We start from the raw sequence: 24,468 nt of genomic DNA on the forward strand, positions 1-24,468 counted from the left end.
CCACATCCTCTCTTCCTCCAAGGCATACAGTAACCGCCATTCTTCAACTCTGTCCTTTCCCGGGCGAGTGAAAAATGGAAAAGGCTTGCATCATAAGGAGACAGCAATGACCTCAAGGTCAGCCAAGGACTGAGAGGCAACACCAAACGAAAAAAAATCCTAAGTCTTGTAATAAATTGAAAATAATCATTGAAGCCTGTTTCCTGATCACTCCCCTTCTCAGTCCCTCGGATCTCACCCTCAGCCTCTCCACCAGGTCCCTTTCTTCTTTCTTCTGCACAAATTCAGTGACCCAGTCAGGATCTCCAGCAGGTCTCAGGGTGTCAGAGGGTTCTTGGCAGGATGAGGAAGACAGGACTGAGTTCCTCCCACTACTTGTGGGGCCAGATGCAGGAGCGAGGAGACCAGCCTCTGCTTGCAATTTCTTCTGTTCAAAGTCCCGGAGCCAGGAGAGGGCCCCACAAATCAGACTTAAGGACTTTCCCTGCAGGAGGAAAACGACCTCACACCAGGCCAGAAGCAAAGCTTCCCAGATGATGCCCCATGTAATAAGGCCATCAAAGAAACCCTGGTTCTGAACACGATGATGTTCCACGACCGTCTAGAATGGAAACGAATCAGTGGTCACCAGAGACAGGGAAGGGAGGAGTAAGCTTGGTTCCGAGAAGGGGAATTAGCTGCTCTTAGGCTGCATAGCTCCATGTCCCAAAAGAATTTAAGTGTTTTTTTCAACTTACAAAATATCTAAATAATGACGGGAAAAATACAGTAACATAAAGCATGGAATCCAAAATTCTTGCCAAGGCCACCTCTGACTCCAAGCTTTAGGGCAACGAAAACCCAAACACGCATAGTCAGTCACACGAGTAGCTACTGTGGGTGATGTCTACTGTCCAAAACACTCTTCCTGCTTGAGGTAACACTGTTCCATAGTACCGTTCACGCTGACAGGCAACCCTATCCTGTGCTCCTAACCCCAGTGTCTGACTGACCATGAGGCCCTTAGGTGCGTCCTCATTCTTACAAGGACTGGCAGCCTTATAAAAAAGGGTCATTCAGATGCAGTCATACAGAAAACAAAGGCACCATAAAGAAATGCAGGAACCAGAACAGGAGTGGGCCGGACAGCCTACTCACATAGCCTTCAGGAAGAGCCAAAACTATGAAAATGTTGACTCCAGACCTGAACCTCCAGAACTGTTAGTGCTGGATTTCTGCTGTGGATACAATCTGCAGTTCTCTATACCATGAAGACCAGAAGACGGACTACAGAGGAAACTGTGGAGTCCCCCAGGTTGCTGCCCCTAGGATCCATCTGGGTTCATGTGACTCTTTAGAGCTAACCCTCTCTCTTCTTAACCTTCTCAGTTTGTTGCATTTAGGGGTGGCTGAAAGTCTCCAGAGCAGGGTTCTGAACTCACCTGTCCTGGGAGGACCCTAAGAAAAACAACTTCTCACCTGCAATCCTGGACGAGACAGTGGCTCATCTCAGGAGCTCTGGGACTCTGACCTTCCTCCCAAAGCTTATTCCCATATATGTAAAAGCAAATATTTTTGTATATATGCAAAAATGGGACAGTGCACTGCCTGGTTCTATGCCAATTTGACACAAGCTGAGTTATCACAGAGAAAGGAGTCACCCTTGAGGAAATGCCTCCATGAGACCCAGCTGTAAGGCACTTTCTCAATTAGTGATCAAGGGGGGAGGACCCCTTGTGGGTGGTGCCATCCCTGGGCTGGTGGTCTTTGGTTCTATGAGCAAGCCAGGGGAAGCAAGCCATGGCCTCTGCATCAGCTCCTGCCTCCTGTCCTGTGTGAGTTCCAGCCCCGACGACTTTAGGTGAGTTGACATAGAACTCACTGTGCACAGTACCTCCTTGGGTGAGTTGACATAGTACTCACTGTGCACAGTACCTCCTTGGGTGAGTTGACATAGTACTCACTGTACACAGTACCTCCTTGGGGAAGTTCTTACAGTACTCACTGTGCACAGTAATACACCAAAGTTGGAGAAAGAAACGGGGAACCTGAAACCACAGCCCTGTTCGGTTCCAACAATCCACCTCAGATACAATCCTCACTCAGTCTGGGTGAGGAACAAGACAGCCTCGGGGTTGGCTCCCAACAGCACTCAGGAGCCTGGGTCCTAACTCAGAAACAGTGCTGAACCTGGGGAAAAGCCAAAGCTTTCTCGATGTTCCTCAACATCAAAGCAGCAGTGAGCCACAGAAATCACAAAGCCATTGGTGGTGTGGGTTACATTGCAATTTTAAAGTCTCAGCTGCCTTTAGCCTGTTCTCACCATGGGATGCATTTAGTGGTTGAACAGAGGAAGAGAACACTATGCAGAAAGAGAACCTGATGATTACTGTGCCTAGCTTCCTCTTGAGGAAGTTAATGTCTACACACGTGAACTGTCAGGGTGAGAAAGGCTGCCTCAAATTGTCTGAGTGGCGCTCGCACATCCCTCATCCCTCACACCCACCATGCCAGTTGGACTCTCAAATATCCCAATCTTGCCAGCCTCCAAAACCTTGTAGAGTTCTGCCATGAAGTATTTCTGGATAGGATGGGGGGGAAGGGAAACGGAAAATGGATGCCACCCATCTCCTGGCCTTCTTCAGCCATTGCCCTAGAGGGAGGGAGGGAGGGAGGGAGGGAGGGAGGGAGGGAGGGAGGGAGGGAGACAGAGAGAGAGAGAGAGAGAGAGAGAGAGAGAGAGAGAGAGAGAGAGAGAGAGATTACTTTTCTCATGAGCCACGACGTGAATTGAATCTGCTGAATCCAAAACACTTTTCTCACTAGTCACACAATTTCCCTTTGGGTTGTACATTTTCTGGCAAGCAGTTACCATGCTCTGTCCATCGCACACAAGTGATTATAGCAGAACCACACAACCCATAAAGTGATGCTGGTCAGATACTGGTTTTGTATGCTCCAGCCCAGAAAGACCTTAGGATGAACCTCCTGTTCTGCTACTGGATGCCCTTCCAATAATTCCTCCTCAAAAGCAGAGGCCTTCCTTGCCAAGGTCAGTGCCCTTTGGATCAAGCTGCCTTGGACGTGGGAGTCCTCCAGCAATCTTCCCGAAGGCCTCTGTAATGGGCATCGTCTGCCCAAGCTGCCTCACCTGCTCCTACGATGAAGGCCTATAAACCTATGGGAAATGGCACAGAATGACCAACAAGACCTGTTCAGAAGGCACTGATTCACATCCATACCTCCTCCATCAGACAGCTCACATCTGCTTTTCTTCATCCTAACCTCTATTTCCACACTAGCACCGCCATCTACTGGTTATTCTTTCTGACCTTGGGACACAAGGGCTTTCAGGGGCTCCCTCAATGGTAGAAAGTTTACCAGGAATTTGGAGCCTCCTTGGGATATGATCCCTGGCACCCTAACGGCACTAAAGGACAGCTGCTTGGTTCCAGACAGCAGACTGTAAGAATGCTTTTCACAGCCACTAATCTCTGACTGGACTGGCTTCCCAATACTAAGGCTGTGCACAGCATTCCCCTTCCCCTGTCAGGACAAGGGCTCTCAGCTCCATGAGTGTTTCATTCCTGTTTCCTCTTCTGAAACTCTTTTCCTCTACCACCTCTTTGCCATCAGGAGGAAACTCTCGTCCACACCTCTTTTCCTGGGAAGTAACTGGACAGGCCCATCTGTTCTAAGTCCAAATAGTAATAACCCTAAGACCCACTTTATCCTTAATAAAATTACTGACCAAAACAAAACAACAAAAGGCCACACAACAAACTAAGAAAACACAGTAATGAAAACAGCCATGCAATTGGAAAACCATTAAAACACAAAGAGAAGGTAAAGAAAAGTAACCAACAGGACGTGAAGAGATGGCTGAGTAGTTAAGGGAACGTGCTGCCCTTCCAGAGGACCCAGGTTCAATTCCTAGCACCCACTTCTCAGCTCACAACTGTCTCTAACTCCAGTTCTAAAGGATCCAGACATACAGGGAGGCAAAATACCCATACACATAAAATAGTAAAAATAAAAGTAGTTTTTAAAAGGTAAGCACAGACTGTGAGCATCTAACGTGTGTTAAGCACTCTACAGAGCCCCCAGCACCACCCCTTAATTTCACTTAACCTATCACTGATATCAGGACACGACATGCTTCTGGACACTAAAGGTACAGAACTTAAAGGACTGCTGACTGGGGGCAATGCTCACTGCTGGAGCCCTTGCCTAACAGCAGCATGGAGCTTAATCTACAATTGAAAGGGGCTGGGTGTTAAGGAGTACCATAGTTACTTAAAGAACAAAAAGCAAGCATTGGACCCACGCTCTAAGAGCAGGCTATGGTCAAACTCACCTGGGTACAACAGAGAAGTAGCAGGACTAAAAAGGAGAGGTCCTAGAGTTATGCACACTAAGGTGAAGAATGTCACTGTCTGGGAAAACCAGGGACCCGGGCTGAGAGCAGAAGGGGAAACATGAGCACTGCAAGCTAGCCTGGATTTCAGGACAGGTTCCTGAATACAGGAACCATGCATTTATTATTTACTCCTACTTTTATGACACTTCCACCGCAAATGTGGAAGACTTCCACACATCAGACAGAATTTTCTGAACCTTAAAAAGGGGGGACGGGGGGGGGGGGCAGTGCAACGGAGAAAGTAATAGTATAGGCCCTGTGAGAGACTGCCAAATTGGATCTCGTTAATTATCAGTCAACCTGTAGGTCTTCACCTGACGTCCACTATACACAATAATGCCCGAAAATCGCTTAATACAGCCTCCTTAAATTTTAGAACTCAACCTGCTACCACCACTGGGCTGCCCCTCGCGTTCCTTCTTTGCCATGCTGCCTCTGCCCACAATCTGACCTTAGGGTGCGCTTCGCTCATGCCGGTCCCTGGCAGCCTCAGTTTGGCGCCTCAGCTCCAGTCTGCCCTTCTCACCTCTCTGCCTTCAGTGTCAGTTCTTCAGTCACGCAGGACCGTATTCGCTCTCATCCGCAGGGAGGACTCCCTGAGACCAGCAGGTAAGCCCAGCAGCAGCGGTAAGACTTGAAGCTTCAATGAAGGAGCATGCGCAAACGGAAAAACCGGCCACTTGGACACGCCCCCGCGCCACTGCGCTTGAGTGCTTCAGCTCATCTCGGGACTTGAGGTTCAAATTGCTTTGATTAGGGCTATGTGCTTGAGCCTTGATCTAATTTTTCGTATTAGGATTTTACTATTACCATTTATCGGGTTTTTTGTTTTCACAGAAATATCGCACTTAAAAAAAAAAACTTATTTAATGTGTGAATGCTCTGTTGAATTTACGACCACCTGCCCGAAGAGCGCATCAGATCTCTGTTGTGAGCCACAATGTGGTTGCTGGGAATTGAACTCAAGACTTCTGGAAGAGTATCCAGTGCTCTTAAATCCTCTCACCAGCTCCCAAGTTATCATTTTCTAAATACACTTTTCTCAAAGAATGTTAAAAGTAAAAAGTGGAACTATTAAATATCAAATGTACACAAACCCTTAAGAGCTAAGAGGGTTGATATCCTTCATGCATATATTTGTTTCCTCCTTGCTGTAGATATTGGATCTGGTTCACAATAACGACAAAGATGTAGGTATTACACAGAGTCCTTTAGAAACTTCTGTTGTGTAATGCAGAATAAAATATTTAACAGACTCTGGGGAACAGGCAGTCCATTGAGACTTGGTTTTCTGTCACTAGTTAGAAAAGCACAAACAGCACAGGAGGCAGAGCAATTAGTCATTATAAACGTCCCTGTTTATTGCACTAGGAACATTGGACGTGACCTATTTTCAGAGGCTGTGCCTGAAAATTCTAACCACAACTTCAAGCTTGGTGCCCTTCGCCCGCTTTTGCCATGAGGTATAAGAATGATTCTCTGCCTCTTAGTGTCCATTTTCTAGGGAGACGGGCAGTTGCAGTATTTAGTCCTCAGTGGGATCTGAAAGCCATTGATTACCCTGATGGTTCTTTTGTCATCTCTCCGGATTCATGAAAGGCTCAAGACAGCCTGCAGTAGAAGAGGAAGACAGGGTATGTGCTGGCTCCCACCTCCTTAACCCCACGTCCAGGCTCTGTGGACTTGGTTACTGTTTCACTTAAGTTTGATTGTATCAAGTTCCACCCCAGAATATCCAGGATTCTTTGTTCTTTCTTCCCACAACAGAGTTTCTCTGTGTAAGTTTAGCAATCCTGGAACTCCCTCAGTAGACCAGGCTGGACTCAAACTCAACGAGATCCTCCTACCTCTGCTTCCCAAGTGCTGGGATTAAAGGTGTGCACCGCCTGGTGAAAGTCCAGGATTTTAAGCAGTCCCAAGCCTCTTAGGTCCTCCTTTAAAAAGCATTGTCTTGTCCCAGCAGATATTCTAAAAATGAAACATCCTCTCCCTGGTGGTTAGTGGGTAGGTTAAGTGCTTTCCACGAGGCAGCCATGTGTTTATTCCAGTCAGGTAGGACTCCTCTTCCTGTTTTCTCACACTTGCCACCTCTCTGGACTTTCATAGTATCAAGAACACAACCCAGGCAGGTCAGGTGCTGATGACCCATGAAAATCTGGCAGCTTGGACCAGCAATGGGCTTGCCCAGTTTGGATTAGTAGGTCCCCTAAGTGCTACAGCATGGCTGGAAGTCATCTGAACGCCCCTGCTCTTCTCTGTGGTCTGCTAAAAGATAACCAAAGGGACAAACTACTGATGACTTGACCAGCTAAGCAAGTGCTCTTTCCTGCTGGGGCTGAGGGCCCCATGGAACAGAGTAGTGGGCAGCCAAGATGTTCTTAGGATTCAGTTCTCTCACCTGGCCTGGGCCTCAGCGGGAAAACACCCCTTTCAGGTGGCAGGTGCAGAAGTGTAGGAAAGAAGCCAGAGAGGCTGTAAGAGTGGTGGGTAATGGCTTATGCACTCTGGAGGCCTGAGCACCTTACACCACTGGATCCTGTGTCCCACACGTATGTGGTAACAGCTGACATGAGAGAAAGATGGTTTGCTACATCAGACACTTTCGAATACCTCTAGCATTTCAGAGAACAGGGGAGGGCTAGAGAGGAACCCAGTGGGAACAACCTCACAAGAATGGGACAGTCTAGTGACACTTGTACCTCTTCCCTTTGACTATCAGGGTGTCGAGCTCATGTACCTGCAGGGACTGGATCTTCCCCTTGGGATCTCATACCAGGAGGAAGACTGAGGCTCCCATGGTGGGCAGAGGGGAGCCTCTCTCCATACAGCTCTGACGTGTCATGATGGGCAGGACCACATTCTGACCTCTCACTGTTCACTTAAACCTGAACCTCATCTTAGGACTCCCAACGACGGACTTAGCAACCGTGGAGGGCCTAACTCAGTCTCCCTGTTCTCTTCCTAGTGGAGTCACATTGGGTACATCTCCCTTTTCTACTGTTCATTAGGGTTTGATTAACTGACCTGTTTCAGGGCTGAGCCCAGCCTGTTAACAACTCTGGTAACAAGCTGTGTCTCCCCCAGGCTGGAAGGCAAGGTCCTGCACTGACCGTACATTGTCCCCTGCCTCACAACAGAATTTGTGCAGAGTCTCCATCTACTCGATCTTCTCTATGACTTCATTCCTGGCCCAGGCGCGTGAACCCTGGCCTTGCGGCTAATGCAGGACACCAGCCATCCTCTGTGAAGTCCAGTCGCTCCCCTAGCCCCACCCCTGCCATAAGGACAGTACTGGTGAGGAGTCTGGGCACCCAGGTTATCAGCCAGAGCTCAGCCTGCAGCTGGGAGTTGATAGTGAGGTCAAGCACTTGGGATGTTACCTGCCATGTTTGCCTTGTGAGGGCAGAGGAGGGAACTTACCTGATGGCTACCTCTGTGCTGAGGTAATTGTAACTTGGAGCCTGGTAGGGTGATCAGGTATCAGAGAGGCTGCAGGCATGTGTCTAGCCTCCTATCCTCACACACCTGCCAATCTGGTTTCCATACCAGTGGAGGGAAAGCATCCTTGCCCTTGCCTTCTCTGGGTGTACAAGGTTCAGTCTGCCTTTCCCTCCCAGCAAAGCCTTGGTAAACATCCCTGCATGTGCAGTTTCAGGCACAAAGCAGCTCTTCTGACAGCCTGTGGCACCCCAGAGTGGTGCCCGGATGGCCCATATACCAAAGAGATACCAGGAGCAAATCTGGATCATCATGAGGAAACAGCAAGTCCTGCCTGCCTCCCCCAGCAGTCCATTCTGAGATCTGCCTGTCCCACTAGATGTCCTGCTGGACTTCAATGCCAGACACCACCTTAGTAGAGGGCAGGCCCTAGAGCATGACAGGAGGCATCTGTGGAGTTGGGAGCCTCTGCCGTCTGCAGGCAAGGCTACCCTGCCTCTGCCCAAGGCTACCCTGCCTCTGCCCAAGGCTACCCTGCCTCTGCCCAAGGCTACCCTGCCTTGGCCCTTTCTAGCTGACCCGAGTTGTCCTGAGCTTTGACCCTTTCATCTACACCAAAGAAATCCACATTTCCAGGGCAGTGCCACAGGGACCTCATACCAGTGTCACTTCCTAATCGCAGCCCTACCTTCCTGTGTCTTCACCCTTCACAGGACTCCCTCCCGCTGGCCTCTAAGCCTACCCTGAGGCCTGCAGTAGCTCCTGTCCACAGCACCTCAGCAAACACCCAGGCATTTCCCAGTGGACAGATATCCCTCCCTCCCTCCCCCTGCAATAGCTGACCTCATCCCCATGTGCCTTGATCCCAGGGAGAGAGAGCTCAGTTCGCCCAGACATCCTGTACCATGACTGAGCACACTTGGGAAGGAGGACAGTTCACCTTCTCCGAAGCCACAACCCGCATGGCTGCTCTTTATTTATTAAAAGGCCACTGTTGGCTGGGGTTCAGGCCTACAGTTACTTTCTTTAGTCCAGCATGTTGCTGTTTTCTCTCAGGATCCTTCAAAGGAAGAAGCACTTCGGGGAAGGATCCAGTGAAGCAGTCGCATGAAACAGGGAAGGCAGCAGACGGCTCACAGAGCCCGACTCCATGAAGAGAATTTAGGCACAGGCTTGGGACACCTGCACAAACCCCTGCAGCTCCTTGGTAACAGAGCCTGACAGGCACCGACTGGCCCAGGATCCCCTGCAGGCTGTTCCTGCTGGTGGGGGAGAAGGCCCAAAGCACTCTTAGGACTCCCAGTCATCCTCGTCCTCGTCTCCTACTGGCTGCTGTGGGGGCGGCAGAGGTGGAATGGAGTCTGACATTCAACTGAAGGCTCCACCAGGCCCCTCACTGGTGCCAGTGCCAGGTCCTTTTCCAGAGATACCTGGGAGGGAGAGGCGATGAGAGAGAGACAGTGGGGCACTACTTCACCAGCCCCAGGGGGTAGACAATGGGGAAGGTGCCTACCTTTGCGCCTCATGACGAGTTTGTTGAAGAGATCTGACATCAAGTCCCCGCCTTGGCTGGTAGCTCTCACTGTAGTGGGAAAGTGGCAGGGGAGGGCAGTGTAAGATCAGGGACATCACACACTAGGGGCTCGCTGGCCTCTGGCAGCCCAGACACACCTGCCTCCCAGCCATGTGCTGGTTGTATGCTCTTGGACCTTTGGTATATCCATGGGCCCAGTCTCGGCTCGATGGTTCAGTCCTCAGCCTCACTGCATGGAGGAGGACACAAGCTCAGAGGCCAGGCAGTTGGCATTTGCCCACAAAGCAATCAGAAGAACCGGGATGCAAACCCAGGACTCTGAGTGCTGGGGTGCTAAGACAGTGCCCACAGGTTAACTAGGAAGCTACCAGCAAGGACTATTGGCAGACATAAAGCCTTGTCCTCGGGATGGGGACAGCCTCCGGGTCCCCTGTCTCAGAGGACCTCACATTCTCACACACTGCTTTGGACGATGCTTATCAAAGGTTCTACTTCCTCATGGTTTTACCTGGGAGAACTCAAGACAGGAAAGCTTCCCCGCAGGTCCTGTAGCACCACACAGAGGGACAAGGGTACCTATCAGGACAGCCACGAGGGACTTATGGTGAGTAGACAGTGAGCCTGGCTACTGTGACATCCTTCGTCCCTCATCTTGCTCCTGCTCCTTCTGTTTCTTCTTCTCAAGCTTGTGTTCCTTGACACTGCGCAGCTTGGCCTTGCCGATGCACTCGCTTGGTGGATGGACTGAAGCCGAGTGCCCTGGCCGTTGGAGGGGTCAACCACCTCCTTAGGGGCCTCCTGAACAGAGGCTGTAAGGAGAAGGGCAAAGGGCAGCTCAGCATCACAGGACAGGGAAAGGCTGTCCAGCCTCAGGCTGGGTGCTGCCTCAGGAGCCTGACCTGGATTTCTGCAGACAATGAGCCGAGGGGACGTGGGCCCAGGCGTCTCTCCTCCCTCTCCAACCCTCTTTTAGCAACACTGTGGGGTGACAGACCTGGGAGTCTGATGCTCTGAGTGTTCTAACTTAGCACCATAAGACAACAGAGGGATTTCTGCTCCTTGAAGTGGCTGGGGAAGAGGCTGAGAGAGGTGATGTGAAAGCTGGAATTTGGTTGTTTCAAGTTTTTATAGTCCCCCTGCCCGCTGACTACACTAGAAATGGCAGAGAGCTTGTCCAAGGCTTCCTCTGCCCTGAAAGTCAGACTCTCACAACTTGGTATAGCACAGAGACCACTGTACCAACCCCGTGAGACAAGACACCCACCCAGAGAACTCTCTTTGATTCCAGATCTAGGAATATGTGACCTACTGAGAGCTCTTCAGGGACCAGGGCAAGAGAAAGCCAGAGGTTCTGTTAAGGAGTGCTGACCACAGGGTTGGGGATTTAGCTCAGTGGTAGAGCGCTTGCCTAGCAAGCGCAAGGTCCTGGGTTCAGTCCCCAGCTCCGAAAAAAAAAAAGAAAAAAAGAAAAAAAAAAAAGGAGGGCTGACCACATGTACCCCCACTGCACTACCCTACCTGAGTGGGCCACGCCGATGCCAGTGTCTTCTCCCCTGGCAACCTTGACAGTCACAGTTGCCACGTCAGGGGACATCGGTGGTTGGGGGGTACTGACCAGCGCTGTGGGAGCTGGGGGAGGTAGCGGTGGAGGCGGAGGAGGAGGCGGTGGTGGTGCCAACAGCGCTCCATCCTCCCGTTTTGTGAGGGAAGTGAGAGCATAGAAGGGTTTGAGGAAGGACTCAGCAAGGACCTTCTGGGTCAGTTCCATCCTCTGGCTCACCTGGCTGGAAAGGTTCCGCCACCTCCGTATGGAAGGCAGGCAGCTCTGGAATAGCACCAGGGGCAAACAGGGCAATACTGGGACCCAAATCCGCACTGTACATCAGGTTGTCCGAGATGCCAGGCAAGTCGGGTAGGTAGGATGGCACATCGATCTCAGGAACCTGGCCCAGGCCTGGCACATAGAAGTAGTTTTCTGGAGCCTATGGGGACACGTGAGACAGGAAATGTGATGGTTCTGCCATAGCTCAGGGCCCACGCTGAGACCATGTGGCAGGCCGCACAAGTGGACCCACGCAGCTGGGTAGACAGAGGCTTAGTGGAGCCCTCACGGAACAGTACAAGGGCCTGCCTGCCCAGGCGCCCCACACCTACCGGCTGCTCCAGCTGCTCTCTCTTGCTGATGGACAGAGGAGCATCGAACAACTTCTCCTCCTCTGTGCCCAGCATGGTGTTCAACATCCTTAGTCATCAGGGAAATGCAAATCAAAACAACCCTGACATTCTAATTCACACTATGGCTAAGATAAAAAACTGAGGTGACAACAGATACTCGCCAGGATATAGAGAAAGAGGAACACTCCTCCATTGTTGGTGGGATTGCAAGCTGATACAACCACTCTGGAAATCAGTATGGAGGTTCCTCAGAAAATTGGACCTATTACAACCTGAGGACCCGACTATACCACTTTTGGGCATATACCCAAAAGATGCTCCCACATATAACAAGGACACATGCTCCACTGTGCTCATAGCACCCTTATTTATAATAGCCAGAAGCTGGAAAGAACCAAAATGCCCTTCAGCAGAGGAATGGATACAGAAAAGTTGGTACATCTACACAATGGAGTGCTACTCAGTTATCAAAACAATGACTTCATGAAATTATAGGCAAGTGGATGGAACTAGAAAATACCATCCTGAGTGAGGTAACCCAATCACAGAGAAACACACATGGTATGCACTCACTGATAAGTGGATATTAGCCACAAACCTCGGATTACCCAAGATACAATCCACAGACCACATGAAGCTCAAGAAGAATGATGACCAAAGTGCAGATGCTTCAGTCCTTCTAAGAAGGGTGAACAAAAATATTCACAGGAGGAACTATGAAGACAAAGTTTGGAGCAGAGACTGAAGTAAAGGCCATCCCGAGACTGCCTCACCTGGGGATCCACCCATATACATAGTCACCAAACCCAGACACTGTTGCAGATGCCAAGAATTACATGCTGACAGGAGCCTGATATAACTGTCTCCTGAGAGGCTCTGCCAGAGCCTGACAAATACAGAGGTGAGGATGATTGCAGCCAACCATTGAACTGAGAACAGGGTCCCCAATGGAAGAGTTAGGGAAGGACTGAAGGAGCTGAAGTGGTTTGCAACCCCATAAGGACAACAATACCAACCAACCAGAGTTCCCAGGGAGTAAACCACCATCCAAAGAGTATGGGGTTACCCATGGCTCTAGCTGTATATGTAGCAGAGGATAAGCTTGTCGGGCATCAATGGTAGGAGAAGCCCTTAGTCCTGGGGAGGCTGGACTCCCAGTGTAGGGGTATGTCAGGCTGGGGAGGCAGGAAGGCATGGTGGGGCGGGGGAACACCCTCATAGATGCAGGAGGAAGGGGTGGGATAGGGGGTTTATGGACAGGAAACCGGGCAAGGGGATAACATTCAAAATGTAAATAAAAAATATTCAATAAAGAAGTATTTCTCTGACTCACTCTGGGGATAGCCAGAAGACTGGCCCTAGGGACCTGATGTTCTCTGGTCTCTATTCCAGCTCATAGGTAGGAGGAGAATAGATTCCTGTAAGCCCTGTCTGCAATGTGAACAAGGCCATGTGATGCTGGCAGCCAAGAGCAGAGCTTCATACTGCTTGTGACTTGCAAGAGAAGCAGCTGGACCTAAAGGTACCGATGGAGGGCTCAGGCAGGCCCTTCATGGCTCTGCTTCCGTCAGAGCAAGGGAGCCCATCTATCCAGCTGCATGTGGCCTCCATGCTATCTGACACATGACTTCAGTATCTGCCATACATTTCTATTGGTTTCTCAGCCCTATTTTACACTCCAACAATCCTGTACCTTCCAAAGAATCCCCGATTGCAGTCATGTGCTGGTTTCTGTATTGGCAAGCCCTTGGTCCTGGCAAGGCGGGACCCCAGCCTAGGAGTATGTCATACTGGGGAAGCAGGAAGGTGTATGTGGGTGGGGGAACACCCTCAAAGACACAGGGGAAGGGGGTGGGATGGGGATTTATGGACAGGAACCTGGGTGATGGGATATAACTATCCTGTTTTTGTTCTATCCTAGAGCAAGATGTCAGGTACAGTGACTTCATAGGTGATAATGAATTCCTCTGTCCCAGGTGGCATTGCTGACCTGTGGCCTCCATACAGAGGCAGATGTGCTCTTCTGGATGGGGGAGCTGATACCTGGGCTACATTGAGTCATGAATCTCACCCTCACACAATCCCTCCCACTTTCCTTTTGCTTTCCTCCTAAAAGCAGAGGATGTAGTGATTTCAGTATCCACTGGAACCACTCACTACACCACCGTAGGGCCACTGCATTGCTCTGCTGCCCTGCACTGCTATTCTGTAAATGGTGAGCTCACTTTGAGATTGCCAGAGAGCATGGCAATCACAGCACTAAGAGTCACAGCTGCATGACATGGCTCTGTGAGCCTTGCACAGGTCGTTTTCTTTAACGTCCCCTCCCAATGTCTAAAGTTGGAATCTCTGAATGATTCTCTGTAGGTTTAGTGTTGCTCAGGCATAGGCCTGTAAATAAAACATGGATGAAACCCATGTCAGGCATCTTGTCCCGGGACTCGTTCCAGAGTGGTATCTGTACAGATTTGAGCTGTGGGATTCTGAATTGCATAGAGGTGAACCTTGGAAATATCAGGCTCAGAGCCTTGTTCTTAGTCAAACAAATATGAAAAGGGTCAATAACCACAAAGTACAGAACGGGAGTTTTAATGTCGCCTGTGGGTCCGCCTATTTCCTGCTTCTTGAAATCTTTCTTTAAAAAATCTTTCTTAGCCCATGTGTCAAGTGGGATAAGATCAGGACATGACAGTCCCAATCAGGACTCTCTCATAGATGAGGTACCTGAGGAGGACTGTGGATACCTGGGCACAAGACTCCTAAACCTGGTATCACAGAAACACAAGTTTCACATTCCTAGTCCTGGTTGCAACAGCATCGCCACCAAGCTTCTTCTGTGGAGTGGGGCCTTCTTCCTCTTCTAGGATTCAAGGTAACCTCTGACCTGAGGCTCTCAGGCTCTCTGTATCTTGCAATGTCTGATGAAACTTTGGTCCTTGAACTTTCCTCCTGTGCATGGATGCTTTCCATGTACTTCCTAAGGATTTGGTCCCTCCTTATAGAGCCCAAGCTATTGGCTGCAATCCACTGCTAAGCTGGGGACATCAGCAAGGCCAAAATGTTTGTGACAAGAGGCTGAATATGGAGAACAAAATGAAGGAACTTGTGTAAGTTGAGAGAAGAATGGTTTCTCGCAGTAGATGTGGTCCCAGCTGTCTCCCTCCAGTCTTTGTACCTCCCAGACATCCTAGCGCCCCACCAATGCATAAGAAACCCTCCTTACTATACTTGTCCCTCTAACCTGAAAGTCTGAGCTTTTCCATGGTGGTCTCCTGTCAGCAGAATCAGAAGCTCACTGAAGTGCTAGCCAAGGAGACATACAAGAATTGAAGGAGGCTGAGAGGGGAGACTTGGGATCTCTCTGCACTAGGACAGTCAGGCTTTTTGGAAAGAGTTAACTTGTGCCATACTGCCTGTCCAGTGGCATCGTAGATGCCCTAGGGAAGGTGACTGCCTGAACTGGTGAACAGCATGGCATCTCCAGGCCCTTGTTCTCCTCCTTACAGTGTGGCTAAGAATGGAAACATCCAGTCAGGGTTGTCCTCATAAACACCTCAAAAGTCTAATAATTTGTGGTCAGACCATGACTTCAAGAATGGAGTTGGTGAGCACAGAGAATGTGAGGGTCCCAGATACTGTGAAGGAGAGACAGACACAATTATACATTCAGCCATCAAATTCCCAGTTAGAGGAAGCATCACCTGTGTTATCCGTGTACTGAAGGCAAGCAAAGAGACCCACACGTAGATCCTGCAGCTTCCCCTACGAAGTTTTCCCCTGGAGACTTGACAGCTCAAGGGCTGGGACGGACATATAGACACATCCACGGGTGAGGATGATGGCCAATGGTTCTTCCTCCATAGCTGAAAAAAATGTGCAAATGTTACTTCTGATGAGCACCCACTCCACTGTGCACAGACCTACATTCATACCCCAGAGACTCCATTTTAGTATGACAGTGTCCTCTCCATTTCCCAGTCTCATGGGAGCATCATGAGGAAATGGTGGGACACTGCAGATATGCCACTGTCCAGAGGTGTCCTCCCACACCTGAGCCTTGCTAAACACACAAGCCGGGTCCAGAACCCCCAAGACTTCAGCAGACTTCTTGCCTCCTTTGTACAAATGGGGTGTCCACACACCATTCTGAACACTTACTTAATAGTCTAAGGGTTGAGATCATCTTAACACATTTTGATAAAAGTTCACACGAATCCACTCATCTTGACCAGCAGAGACGCACTGCTCCCATGACTGACAGAGCTCTACCCTCCACCAGGATGGGCTTATGAGAGTCCAGAGATGTCATTTCCACAAGGATGTTCCATTTTCTGGGAAATGAATTCTCAGTGTTGGTTAGAAGGTCTATTCACGATGATCAATGTTGAGATGAACTCTGAAGGGATCACAAAACATCGTGATATCAAAGGTTGGCTCAACATGGATGTGCAGAACATTCTACAAAACAGTATCCATTGAGTTATTGGTTCATCCACCAACTGGTAGATAGGAACTCATAACACACTGGACTGCAACTTTGACCAGAGCAGGTGAGGTCTACGTTGAAAAGCTGTGAGTATAATGAGGAGCAAGTCAGCTAAGTGTCAAGTTCCTCTCCTGTGCTGTCTTCCACAGTAGAGCAGAGAATGGCTAAAGCGTGACCACTGATTCCAGACTGTGTGTACCTGTGCTGCCCCACTCTGCTCAGGTACCTTGAACCCAGGAAAACCCCACAACTCACTGAATTTTTAAATAGGGGGTAAACCACCAGACCTTTCATTGGAACATCATCCAGCCTTTGTAACGTCCCAGACTGTTGGTGACGGCCAAGAAGAGAGCGTGGTGTAGGCCAAGAGGCAGTGCAAACATGACGGAAAGGGACGCTCAAGCCTAAAGAATGACAGGTTAGCTACAAGCAAAGGATCATTCCTGACGTCTAGGCGGCACCTGGGTTTATGTGTTTGTGCAAATGCCAGAGGATATTAGAAGATTTGTTTTTCAGCCCTGGGTGATTCCTGAAGTGACATTCTTTGAACTCTTCATGGTTAGACCCTAGCCTAGTCTTTTGAAAAGAATGATTTAGGCTCCCGAGTACAAAAAAGTTCTCCAAAGTCTAACCACATTCTCAAGCATCACACCTTCGAGCACATCACTGGGAATGTCACAGGGTTTGCAAATTTACTAGCTTTCTCTTAAGCCACATGTGTTTCATGTCTACAAGTTTCCGTGAACATTGTGCCCATTAATACAACTTTACATGTGGTCTTTTCAATTCCTCCTTGCAAGCTGTTTTATACTGGAAACTGGACATCAGATAAGACAAGCGAGATGGTCACCTCAACAACCACCTCAGAAACTGAGACAGTCTGCCAGCTCAAAGCAGCTGGGTCATTGCTAGAAACCAGGAGGAGATATTCCCAGGAAACATGGGCCAGATGCAACTGAACAAATACTAGCAAGACAGCAAATCTTGGTGAGGAGTTAACCTGTCGGGGGTGGAGCAGGACCTCAGGGGCACAATGGACGACAACAGTATCGACAATTTCCCAAATACATCTTGTGTGTAGAGTTCTAAGTTGATCTTCATGAAGTTCACACATACCAAACAGGGCAGGAAAAGCATGCGATAATCAAAGCTCGTGTCTTTCCAGGTGACGTCCTCCACTGGAAGTGCTAAGAACGAGCCAGATGGAGTTCTCCAGAGGCACTGGGAAAGCTTAGAGAACGACAGCCTCCTGAGAAGCCAGAGAGCAGGGTTGGCATGTGGGCAGAATGTGCAGGAAAAGGAGGCCTCTCTGCATCAGAGACCGCACTGGCCTGTAGTCCAGTGTCACGCCATGTTAAACTCAGAAGAGCCTGAGATCTCCAGGCAGCAGAAAGAATCAGAGAGGTAATCCATGGCTCCCTGTTGGGCCAGAAGAAACAGGATACCTTCTGATCGAATGTGCGCTTTCCCACTGTGCGCAGTACTAAACCCAGCTCACATCTGTGGAAGGAGCAGACCATCTGTCCCCTAAGATTTAAAAGGACACAGCACTCTGCTATGAGAGCATGGGCCACTGCCATTTGAGGAATCCCAACGTCATTGCTTCAAGTCCCTAGAGAACATGGTGTTCAAAAAGGGCATCTCGCAGTCATGGTCTCCGTCGTTGAGTCTGAACAGCTAAAACTCTCTGAGGATGCGCAAGAGAGGAACTTTCACCTCTGCTTTCCTCCTAATGCCGTTCTTCCTCTGCACCTCAGACAATTGAGAGATGGATAACGTCCTCTGAGTATTTTGGAGGGGAGATCTGGGCCAGGTCAGGAAAGAATGGGGTGTGAGTTAGCTGCTGTGTGCAATGGGTGGAATTGAAGCCTTTGCTCACCTCAAAATGCCAAAGACACGGTGGGGGAGCTGTGAAGACTTACAAGGTGGAGGGACATCCTCAGATGTCTACTTTATAGGGAAAGCATACACAAGGAAGAAGAGTCCTGCATGGCTCAGAGCAAAGCCAGCTGTGACAGGCCTGGCTGTGTGGTGAAGTGGGCTCACTGTAGAGCTGTTAGGACACTGCCCATGTTACACAGGAGAAAAGCCTGCTGAGACAGGTTAAATGTGCAGTAAAGCGCGCTTACTCTATCACTGTTAGGAAACAGGACATGGCCAACATCTTCCCATGTCACACAAAGGGAGATGATATCCAGACTGTGTGCCAAGGTGATGTCTGTGAGAATGACTGAAATGGGTCTGTCTGAGGGGAAGAGTGTTTTACAAAGAAAGCCAGGAGGAAGGAGAGTTCCTGGGTCTGGGGCCTGTCAACCAGGGCTTCAAATGTGGCCCTTTCCTCTGAGTTTTGATGGGTTTCTGTGTGGTCAGGGCAGTCAACCTCAGGAGAGACCTGCCTCAGCCTGGTGTCCCCTTTCTCACAAGGGCACAGTGTATCATTTATCTCAGTGATGGACAGACATGAGTACATTTACCAGAACATAACAAATAGCCCGTCCTTCCATATATGGACAATTTAGATGCATTGGGTTGTGATTCCAGCAAGAGTATCTAAGTCAGACCAGGAGGCATTGGATGAAGAGGTATGGGGACATCCCTGACAACAGCTGCAGCAAGAGTGGTAGGACTAGTCATACGCAGCCATGTTTCCAACCTCACTAGCTTTAGGATGTGGTGCCATCAAAGCCTCTGCTCTAGGTGCAGACCTGAGGCTGCTTGGGAGAGTTTCCTTTCACATGATGTAGAAGTTTCCCCGTGCTGCCCCCTGAGAACAGAACCCCAGGACATCAGCCATGCGTGGTGTCAGCTGCAGGACTGAGCTCCCCTTGTGCCCTCTCCTCTCAGAGCTGCTAGGAGTCCCATGACTTAGCATCAAAAGCTCACCTATCTAAGGTGATCGTCTTACCAGCATGTTAAAGATAAGGTCCACGGTGACTTTCAGTTTTGTCTCTAAGGGAAGGCTAAGGAAGACAATATTAATGGAGGTCGGTGTCTTGACTTTCAGATTCGTGGTGAACCTCTGTGTGCTTCATGTCACGAGTCATGCTAACCGCAACGCCTCGCCTCATCTTCTGGGAGGTAGGACCGTGCAGATTTGTCCCTGCTCCCTAGAAGATAGAATTGCACAGTGTTAAGGTGGTAGACGGCAGACTCATTTTCTTTTCTGGACTCTCTGTCTACCTTGTATTCATCATGGCAGAGGTGCATTGCTCCTTGAACAGGTTGTTGGACATTACAGCAGATGAAGGTCCCATAGAGTAGGGAAGTGTTTCCCAGCACATCAGTGGTCTAGCTCAGACTCTCTGAGAAACCAGAGCTTTACCATCACTCCTTGGACACTTGCTCCAATCTCCTAACTGAGTGAAGGACACCAGAATGGGCATGACCTTTGGAGAGTTGGGGTATATTTTGTGTGGAAGGTGGAGTTGGAAGGGAGAAACCCAGCATGGGTCAAGATCGTGCAAGAAACCCCTGCCCCTTACTTTCTCGACTTCCACCTTCTACAGATGTATTTCTTTACACTGACAACGAAAGAATAGAAAAGTCCCAACACTGAATAAATCATGAAGGTTTCACAGTGAAGCTGGGAGCTCTCAGGCTCAGGAACCGCACTGCAGCTGGTCACTCTTTGCACTTTAAGGTCAACTTGGACATCCCACAGGTAAATAAGAGCATTTTGTGTAAGGGTTCTGGGTAACCTGATGTGGACTTGCCCATCCTAAAGTGTTACAGGTGTACAGTCATAGCCACAGAAAGTCCTGGCAAAATAAAGGTAGGCAGAAAGAACAGGGGTGAATGAAGTAGATGCTAAGATTCAATGAGACTTAACGCTAGATAACCAAGCTGAGAGGCTGAGGATCCCCAAGTCAACAATCAAGACAAGACTGCAGGAGAGATAAGATGTCCTGACTGCCATCCAAGGAAGAACAGCACACGACTGTGCCAAGGCCAAGGCTCCCACTTCCCAGGCGTGTCAGGTACTTCAACTATAAAAACTTTTCCATGAATAGGCGGTACAGTTCATTACCTGGATATTTCATCGAGTTTGAGAAATGACTCACTAGAGTTATCCTCTGACCTCTATAGGCTACCCAGAAAATTATCATCCTACCTTCCCTACACACACAAAGGGGTGGGGCTCGGAGAGAATGAGGAAAGGAGATAGGGAAGATATCTGGAGTATCAGAGAGATCTACAACAGAAAAACAGAAGAGACAGACAGAAGTTAGAGGAACCAGTGAATGGGTAAGAAAGTGAGTATATATGTCAATAATATAAAATGCATTCAAGGTTATGGGCTCTCAGAGCCATACCATCTGTGAAAACTAGGCTAAGGTCTGTAAGCCACATATATATCTCGTATCACTGAATTGGACCTACTCAAAAAGCACAGGCTGGCAGAAGGAAATTGCTGACCAGTCGCTATGCTTTCTTGGATGCTCCATACCGGGAAAAGAACCTGGCAGAGGAAGCAGAAAAAGGGGATCACCCTGAAGGCAGAGAAGTCTGCTGAGAAATCTTCCTCTATGTCTGGAAAGCATTACTTGAGGACACGGTAGAGACATAGCAGTTATGAGCTGATGGCTGAGTGAAAACAGTGTCAGGTATAACGTGGGGAGAAACTGAGCTGGCAGAGAGAACACACTACAAGGCATCAGCCTTGAGCCCAGGCAAAGTGAGAAGCTGAAGCCTCTAGTCCTGAGTCTGAGAGTTTTCAATGTTGGGAGCTGTGGTAGCCACTGGATCAATTCATGGTCTTTAATCAGACTCTCAAGCAGTGCAGGAGAGGTGACCTGGAGGGAGAGTCTTCACAGAGGAGTCCTCTAGATGAAGTCCCCTGTGAGCATGTCTGTAGAGGACCTCTTTGATTACCTTAACTGACAATGGAAGGTACAACACTTTGGGTAGTGCCAATCCCTAGGCTTCTGTCCCAGACTGCATGACAGCAGAGAGCTCTAGATGAGCACAAGCAAGCAAGCCTCATGCAGGCCTTTCTTTCCCTCTGCTCTAGACTGTGGCTATGACATGGGTAGTCCCTTTGCACACGAGCCTTGGCTTCACATGGTCATGCAGTATAACTTGGAAGTGTCACGTCACTGTGATAGAAATGCAACTGAAAAGGGTTTATTTCAGATAATCGCACTGACTCTCAAACAGCCCAGGGCAACATAGAGATATCTGGTGTTTCCCTTAGTCAGTCAAAGTTATCAACCTCTGGCTCCCAACTCATGCTCAGTGGGACCAGGGGCACACTGCCTCACCCCCTCTGAATGTCTCATCTCCAGTCGTAATGTAAAAATTGCCTTCAGGGAGTTCTCTCAAGCGTCAGAGGGACCTGTGTCAGTGTGTGCCATGTCAGATGACAGCACAGAGGAGTTTCCAGGGACCCTGAGCACCTCCACTAATGACCTTCCCTGAAACACCAATCATATTGAGAGGCAAGCCTGTGCTACTCCCCTTCTTCTCTCTTTCCACCACTGCACTGAGAGAAACGAGTGTGCAGCGTCCTTGCTGAAGCGTGGGGGAAGGCAAGGGAAGAGAAGGCGCTCGATAACAGTTGGATACCCAGAGGTCTCACATTTGAGGAATAACCACTGACCTGAACTGCCAGCCCCTCTGCACGTGGCCATTTTCCAAGCCCCAACGTGCAGAGGAATTCTAGGTCTAGGCACTGAAATGGAGGACCTAAATCACACGTGTCCACACTGTGTTTCCCAGACCTCCATCCAACATCTGCTTGTGATGATGCACGTGAGCTTGCTGGACTCAGTGATGGTGTCTCCTGTCTGGCAGACAGAGGCTCTTGGCCTGCCACGGGGCCATATCCAGCAGCATCTTGTGGGAAAGCACCAGGATCTGCAAGGAAGACATGAGAGGATGGGATACCATGGGATGAGAAGGACAGAGTCCCCAGTACCTTGGTCATGATCCAGCCCATAGCTTCCTGACCTGACACTACTGAGATTCTGCAGAGAAGTGTGAACAGACCAGAGGATGAGCTCCTCACAAAGAGAGTCACAGGAGTTAAGTGTGCAGACAGAGAGGACAGCAGAGAGAGTGCATGGATGGTAGAGCATCATAGGATATTGCCATGTTCCTGGAGAAGCATGCTGATACTAGGGAAATGCCATTCAGAGAAGGCTTGCCCACTGAAGATGGGAGCACAGTAAGTGTCTTTCTTCCCTGTGATCAGCTGATGCCTGTCACAAAGTGTAGCTTACTGAGAGAAACAAAGCTAGTGTTCCCAGGGACCCCACCTCATGCTGCCTCTAGGCATCATGGAAGTCTAGCTACTCAAAACACTGTTTTAGTCAGGTTCCTTTTTGACTACACTAAACACGTTCTATAGAAAAGGAGGCTGGAACCCAGAATCCAACAGCGGGAGAACTTCCTGGAAGTGGCGGGCAGGTGTGCACACTGAGCAGTGAGTGTCAGCGTGTTCAGGGATTCACACCACAGGATGGGTAATGAATGAAGAGGGACAGGCCCTCACAGGAGATCCTGAAGAGTCTGTGCAGGGGACATGCCACCCAGGGATCCCTCAGTCCTATCAGCCCTCCTGGACGCTATTCATCTTAGAACTATGAGTAATATTGAGATGGGACTGAAGGAACTTGGGTTCGTGGGTTGAGAAGAAGCACACGGTGAGAGCCACCTGGGACCTCACCATGTTCCTTACCTGGTCTTTCCTTTCAAGTGTATACACCGTCTGCTCTGAGACAGAAAGTTCAGTTTAGGGGATGGAAAGCTCATTTTCTCATGAGCTGAACTAGATTTTTGCCTCAGAGGCAGCAGCATTAGCAGCAACTACAGTTCCAACACACAGAGTTCCAGAGGTTGGGCATTTACTGACACAGCAGGTCCTGTCTTTCTCTTCAGACCGTCCTCAGCAACCAGAAACAGGGAAGGACGTCGGTGCACAGAATCAGGATCTTGGCTCCATCCTGTGTTGTTCCTGTCAGAAAAGCCTAGTGACCCTTCACTGTTTATTTAAGGTCAGAATCATAACTGGAGGCATCTGAAGAGAGACAGTGACAGAAGGTCAGAACACGGAGGATTAAGATAACTCCTCCCACCTGTACTACTCAGTGTCTTATTTTCATAGTTAAGGAAAATCCTGGAGAGGGACAGGGTATGTGCAAGGACTGACTGTCTGCCTGGAAAGGGAGCAGGCTAAAGGGCTGAGGGACACCCCAGGGCCAGGAGACCTCATGGTGAAATTTATCTGCAGCCATTGCCTGCTTAGAAATTCAACATGCATATATATGAGAACAATGGTGGAGTCCCAGGCAGGAACATGGCTTCTTTTTCTAGGATTCCAACCTTGTCCTCCTATCAAGATGGCCTCCTCATCTTCTGACTTTCCCATCACCTGTAAAAGAGGAGTGTACACGTCAGCTCTTTGGCATGTTGTTACACCCAACACTCCCAGGGCCTGAGATCTGAGTGGAGAACACCATTTCACCAAGCAATGAATTACAATAAATTTCCCACAGGGCTTCCATAAAATTCACACTATCACAGCCCCTCCTCAGGTCCAGTCATTTATGATGACTGTCTGTCCCATGACGGTCCTCATGGCAGAGCTCTTTTCACAGGGACTGAGTTTCCCAACAACCTGTACTAGGATGACACTCCCAGTTTCATTACCCTTTTTACCTGTTTTGATGTGGACTTACGTCATCACCTTTGTCTTCCCGAGTGCCCTGGACCCTGCCCAAGTGTCAGCTCCTTGGGCACAGCTTGTCCACCACACCAGTGATCCTGGGATCCAGCCCCTAGCGAGGGCCTTGCACATCACTGTGCATAGTGAACGGCAACTGACCAAAGGACAGATCACATGAATGTATAGAGACAGGATGGAAGCTGGGGTCACATCTCAGAGCCAATCTTCACCCTAAATCCTTGTGGGTAAGAATGAAGTCAGGGGGTTGGGGATTTAGCTCAGTGGTAGAGCACTTGCCTAGGAAGCACAAGGCCCTGGGTTCGGTCCCCAGCTCCGAAAAAAAGAACCAAAAAAAAAAAAAAGAATGAAGTCAGGCCTCTGAAGGGAGCGATGGCTTCCATGATGGTACCGTAGGACAGGGGCAGGCACAGTCCAGGTCGTGATGAACAGGTTGTACGATGAGGACTGGGAGGCCAGCTCCTCAGTCAGCCCACAGTTAGAACACAACTCTAAGGAAATGCAGAAATGCAGTGGCAGTGGTCAGGGGCCACCCACTGACTGATCTGCAGAGGCCTCCTGGAGGCTCTTCAATCTCAAGACTGAGAAGCAAGGCTAAGGGAGTCTGGGAAGATGTTGCTGTCTTCTGGTGACAGGGTTGTGACTAGGAGGACACCATCATAGAATAAAGGCCTGAAGACGGGCTCAGGGTTTACACCATGTAGCTTCCAGGTATAGCTTTGCCTCCCCAACATTTTCCCATGCAGCCACCC

General features: G+C 49.4%; 1 protein-coding gene, 1 long non-coding RNA gene and 1 pseudogene across 7 annotated transcripts in view; all 3 read right to left on the reverse strand.

Moving 5' to 3' along the window:
* The window catches only part of Ddx11l1 (DEAD/H-box helicase 11 like 1), a gene marked incomplete in the record, with an annotated part of 107,737 nt that overhangs the window by 29,429 nt on the left and 53,840 nt on the right, over positions 1 to 24,468 (reverse strand). For 2 of the 5 annotated variants that reach the window (NM_001447204.1, NM_001447203.1), the window contains 2 exon segments: positions 239 to 484; positions 4,926 to 5,064. Coding sequence is in view for 2 of the 4 variants with exons in the window: in NM_001447202.1 (NP_001434131.1) it covers positions 239 to 484; positions 2,486 to 2,551 (312 nt within the window). 5 annotated transcript variants of the gene reach the window in all.
* Washc1-ps1 (WASH complex subunit 1, pseudogene 1) lies at positions 9,041 to 11,612 on the reverse strand (annotated as a pseudogene). The gene is made up of 5 exons (XR_015628965.1): positions 11,483 to 11,612; positions 10,890 to 11,246; positions 10,025 to 10,180; positions 9,351 to 9,421; positions 9,041 to 9,267 (listed from the first exon to the last, which is right to left on the reverse strand). The product of XR_015628965.1 is annotated as a WASH complex subunit 1, pseudogene 1, transcript variant X2 (transcript).
* On the reverse strand, positions 15,248 to 23,823 carry Smokl6 (sperm motility kinase like 6). The gene is made up of 7 exons (XR_015629828.1): positions 23,712 to 23,823; positions 23,356 to 23,404; positions 22,712 to 23,050; positions 21,632 to 21,888; positions 18,938 to 19,139; positions 15,705 to 15,877; positions 15,248 to 15,409 (listed from the first exon to the last, which is right to left on the reverse strand). It is a non-coding gene; the product is annotated as a sperm motility kinase like 6 (long non-coding RNA).

The sequence above is a fragment of the Rattus norvegicus genome, chromosome 9 (genome assembly GCF_021556685.1).
Source record: "Rattus norvegicus strain SHRSP/BbbUtx chromosome 9, alternate assembly SHRSP_T2T, whole genome shotgun sequence".
Lineage (NCBI taxonomy): Eukaryota > Metazoa > Chordata > Mammalia > Rodentia > Muridae > Rattus > Rattus norvegicus.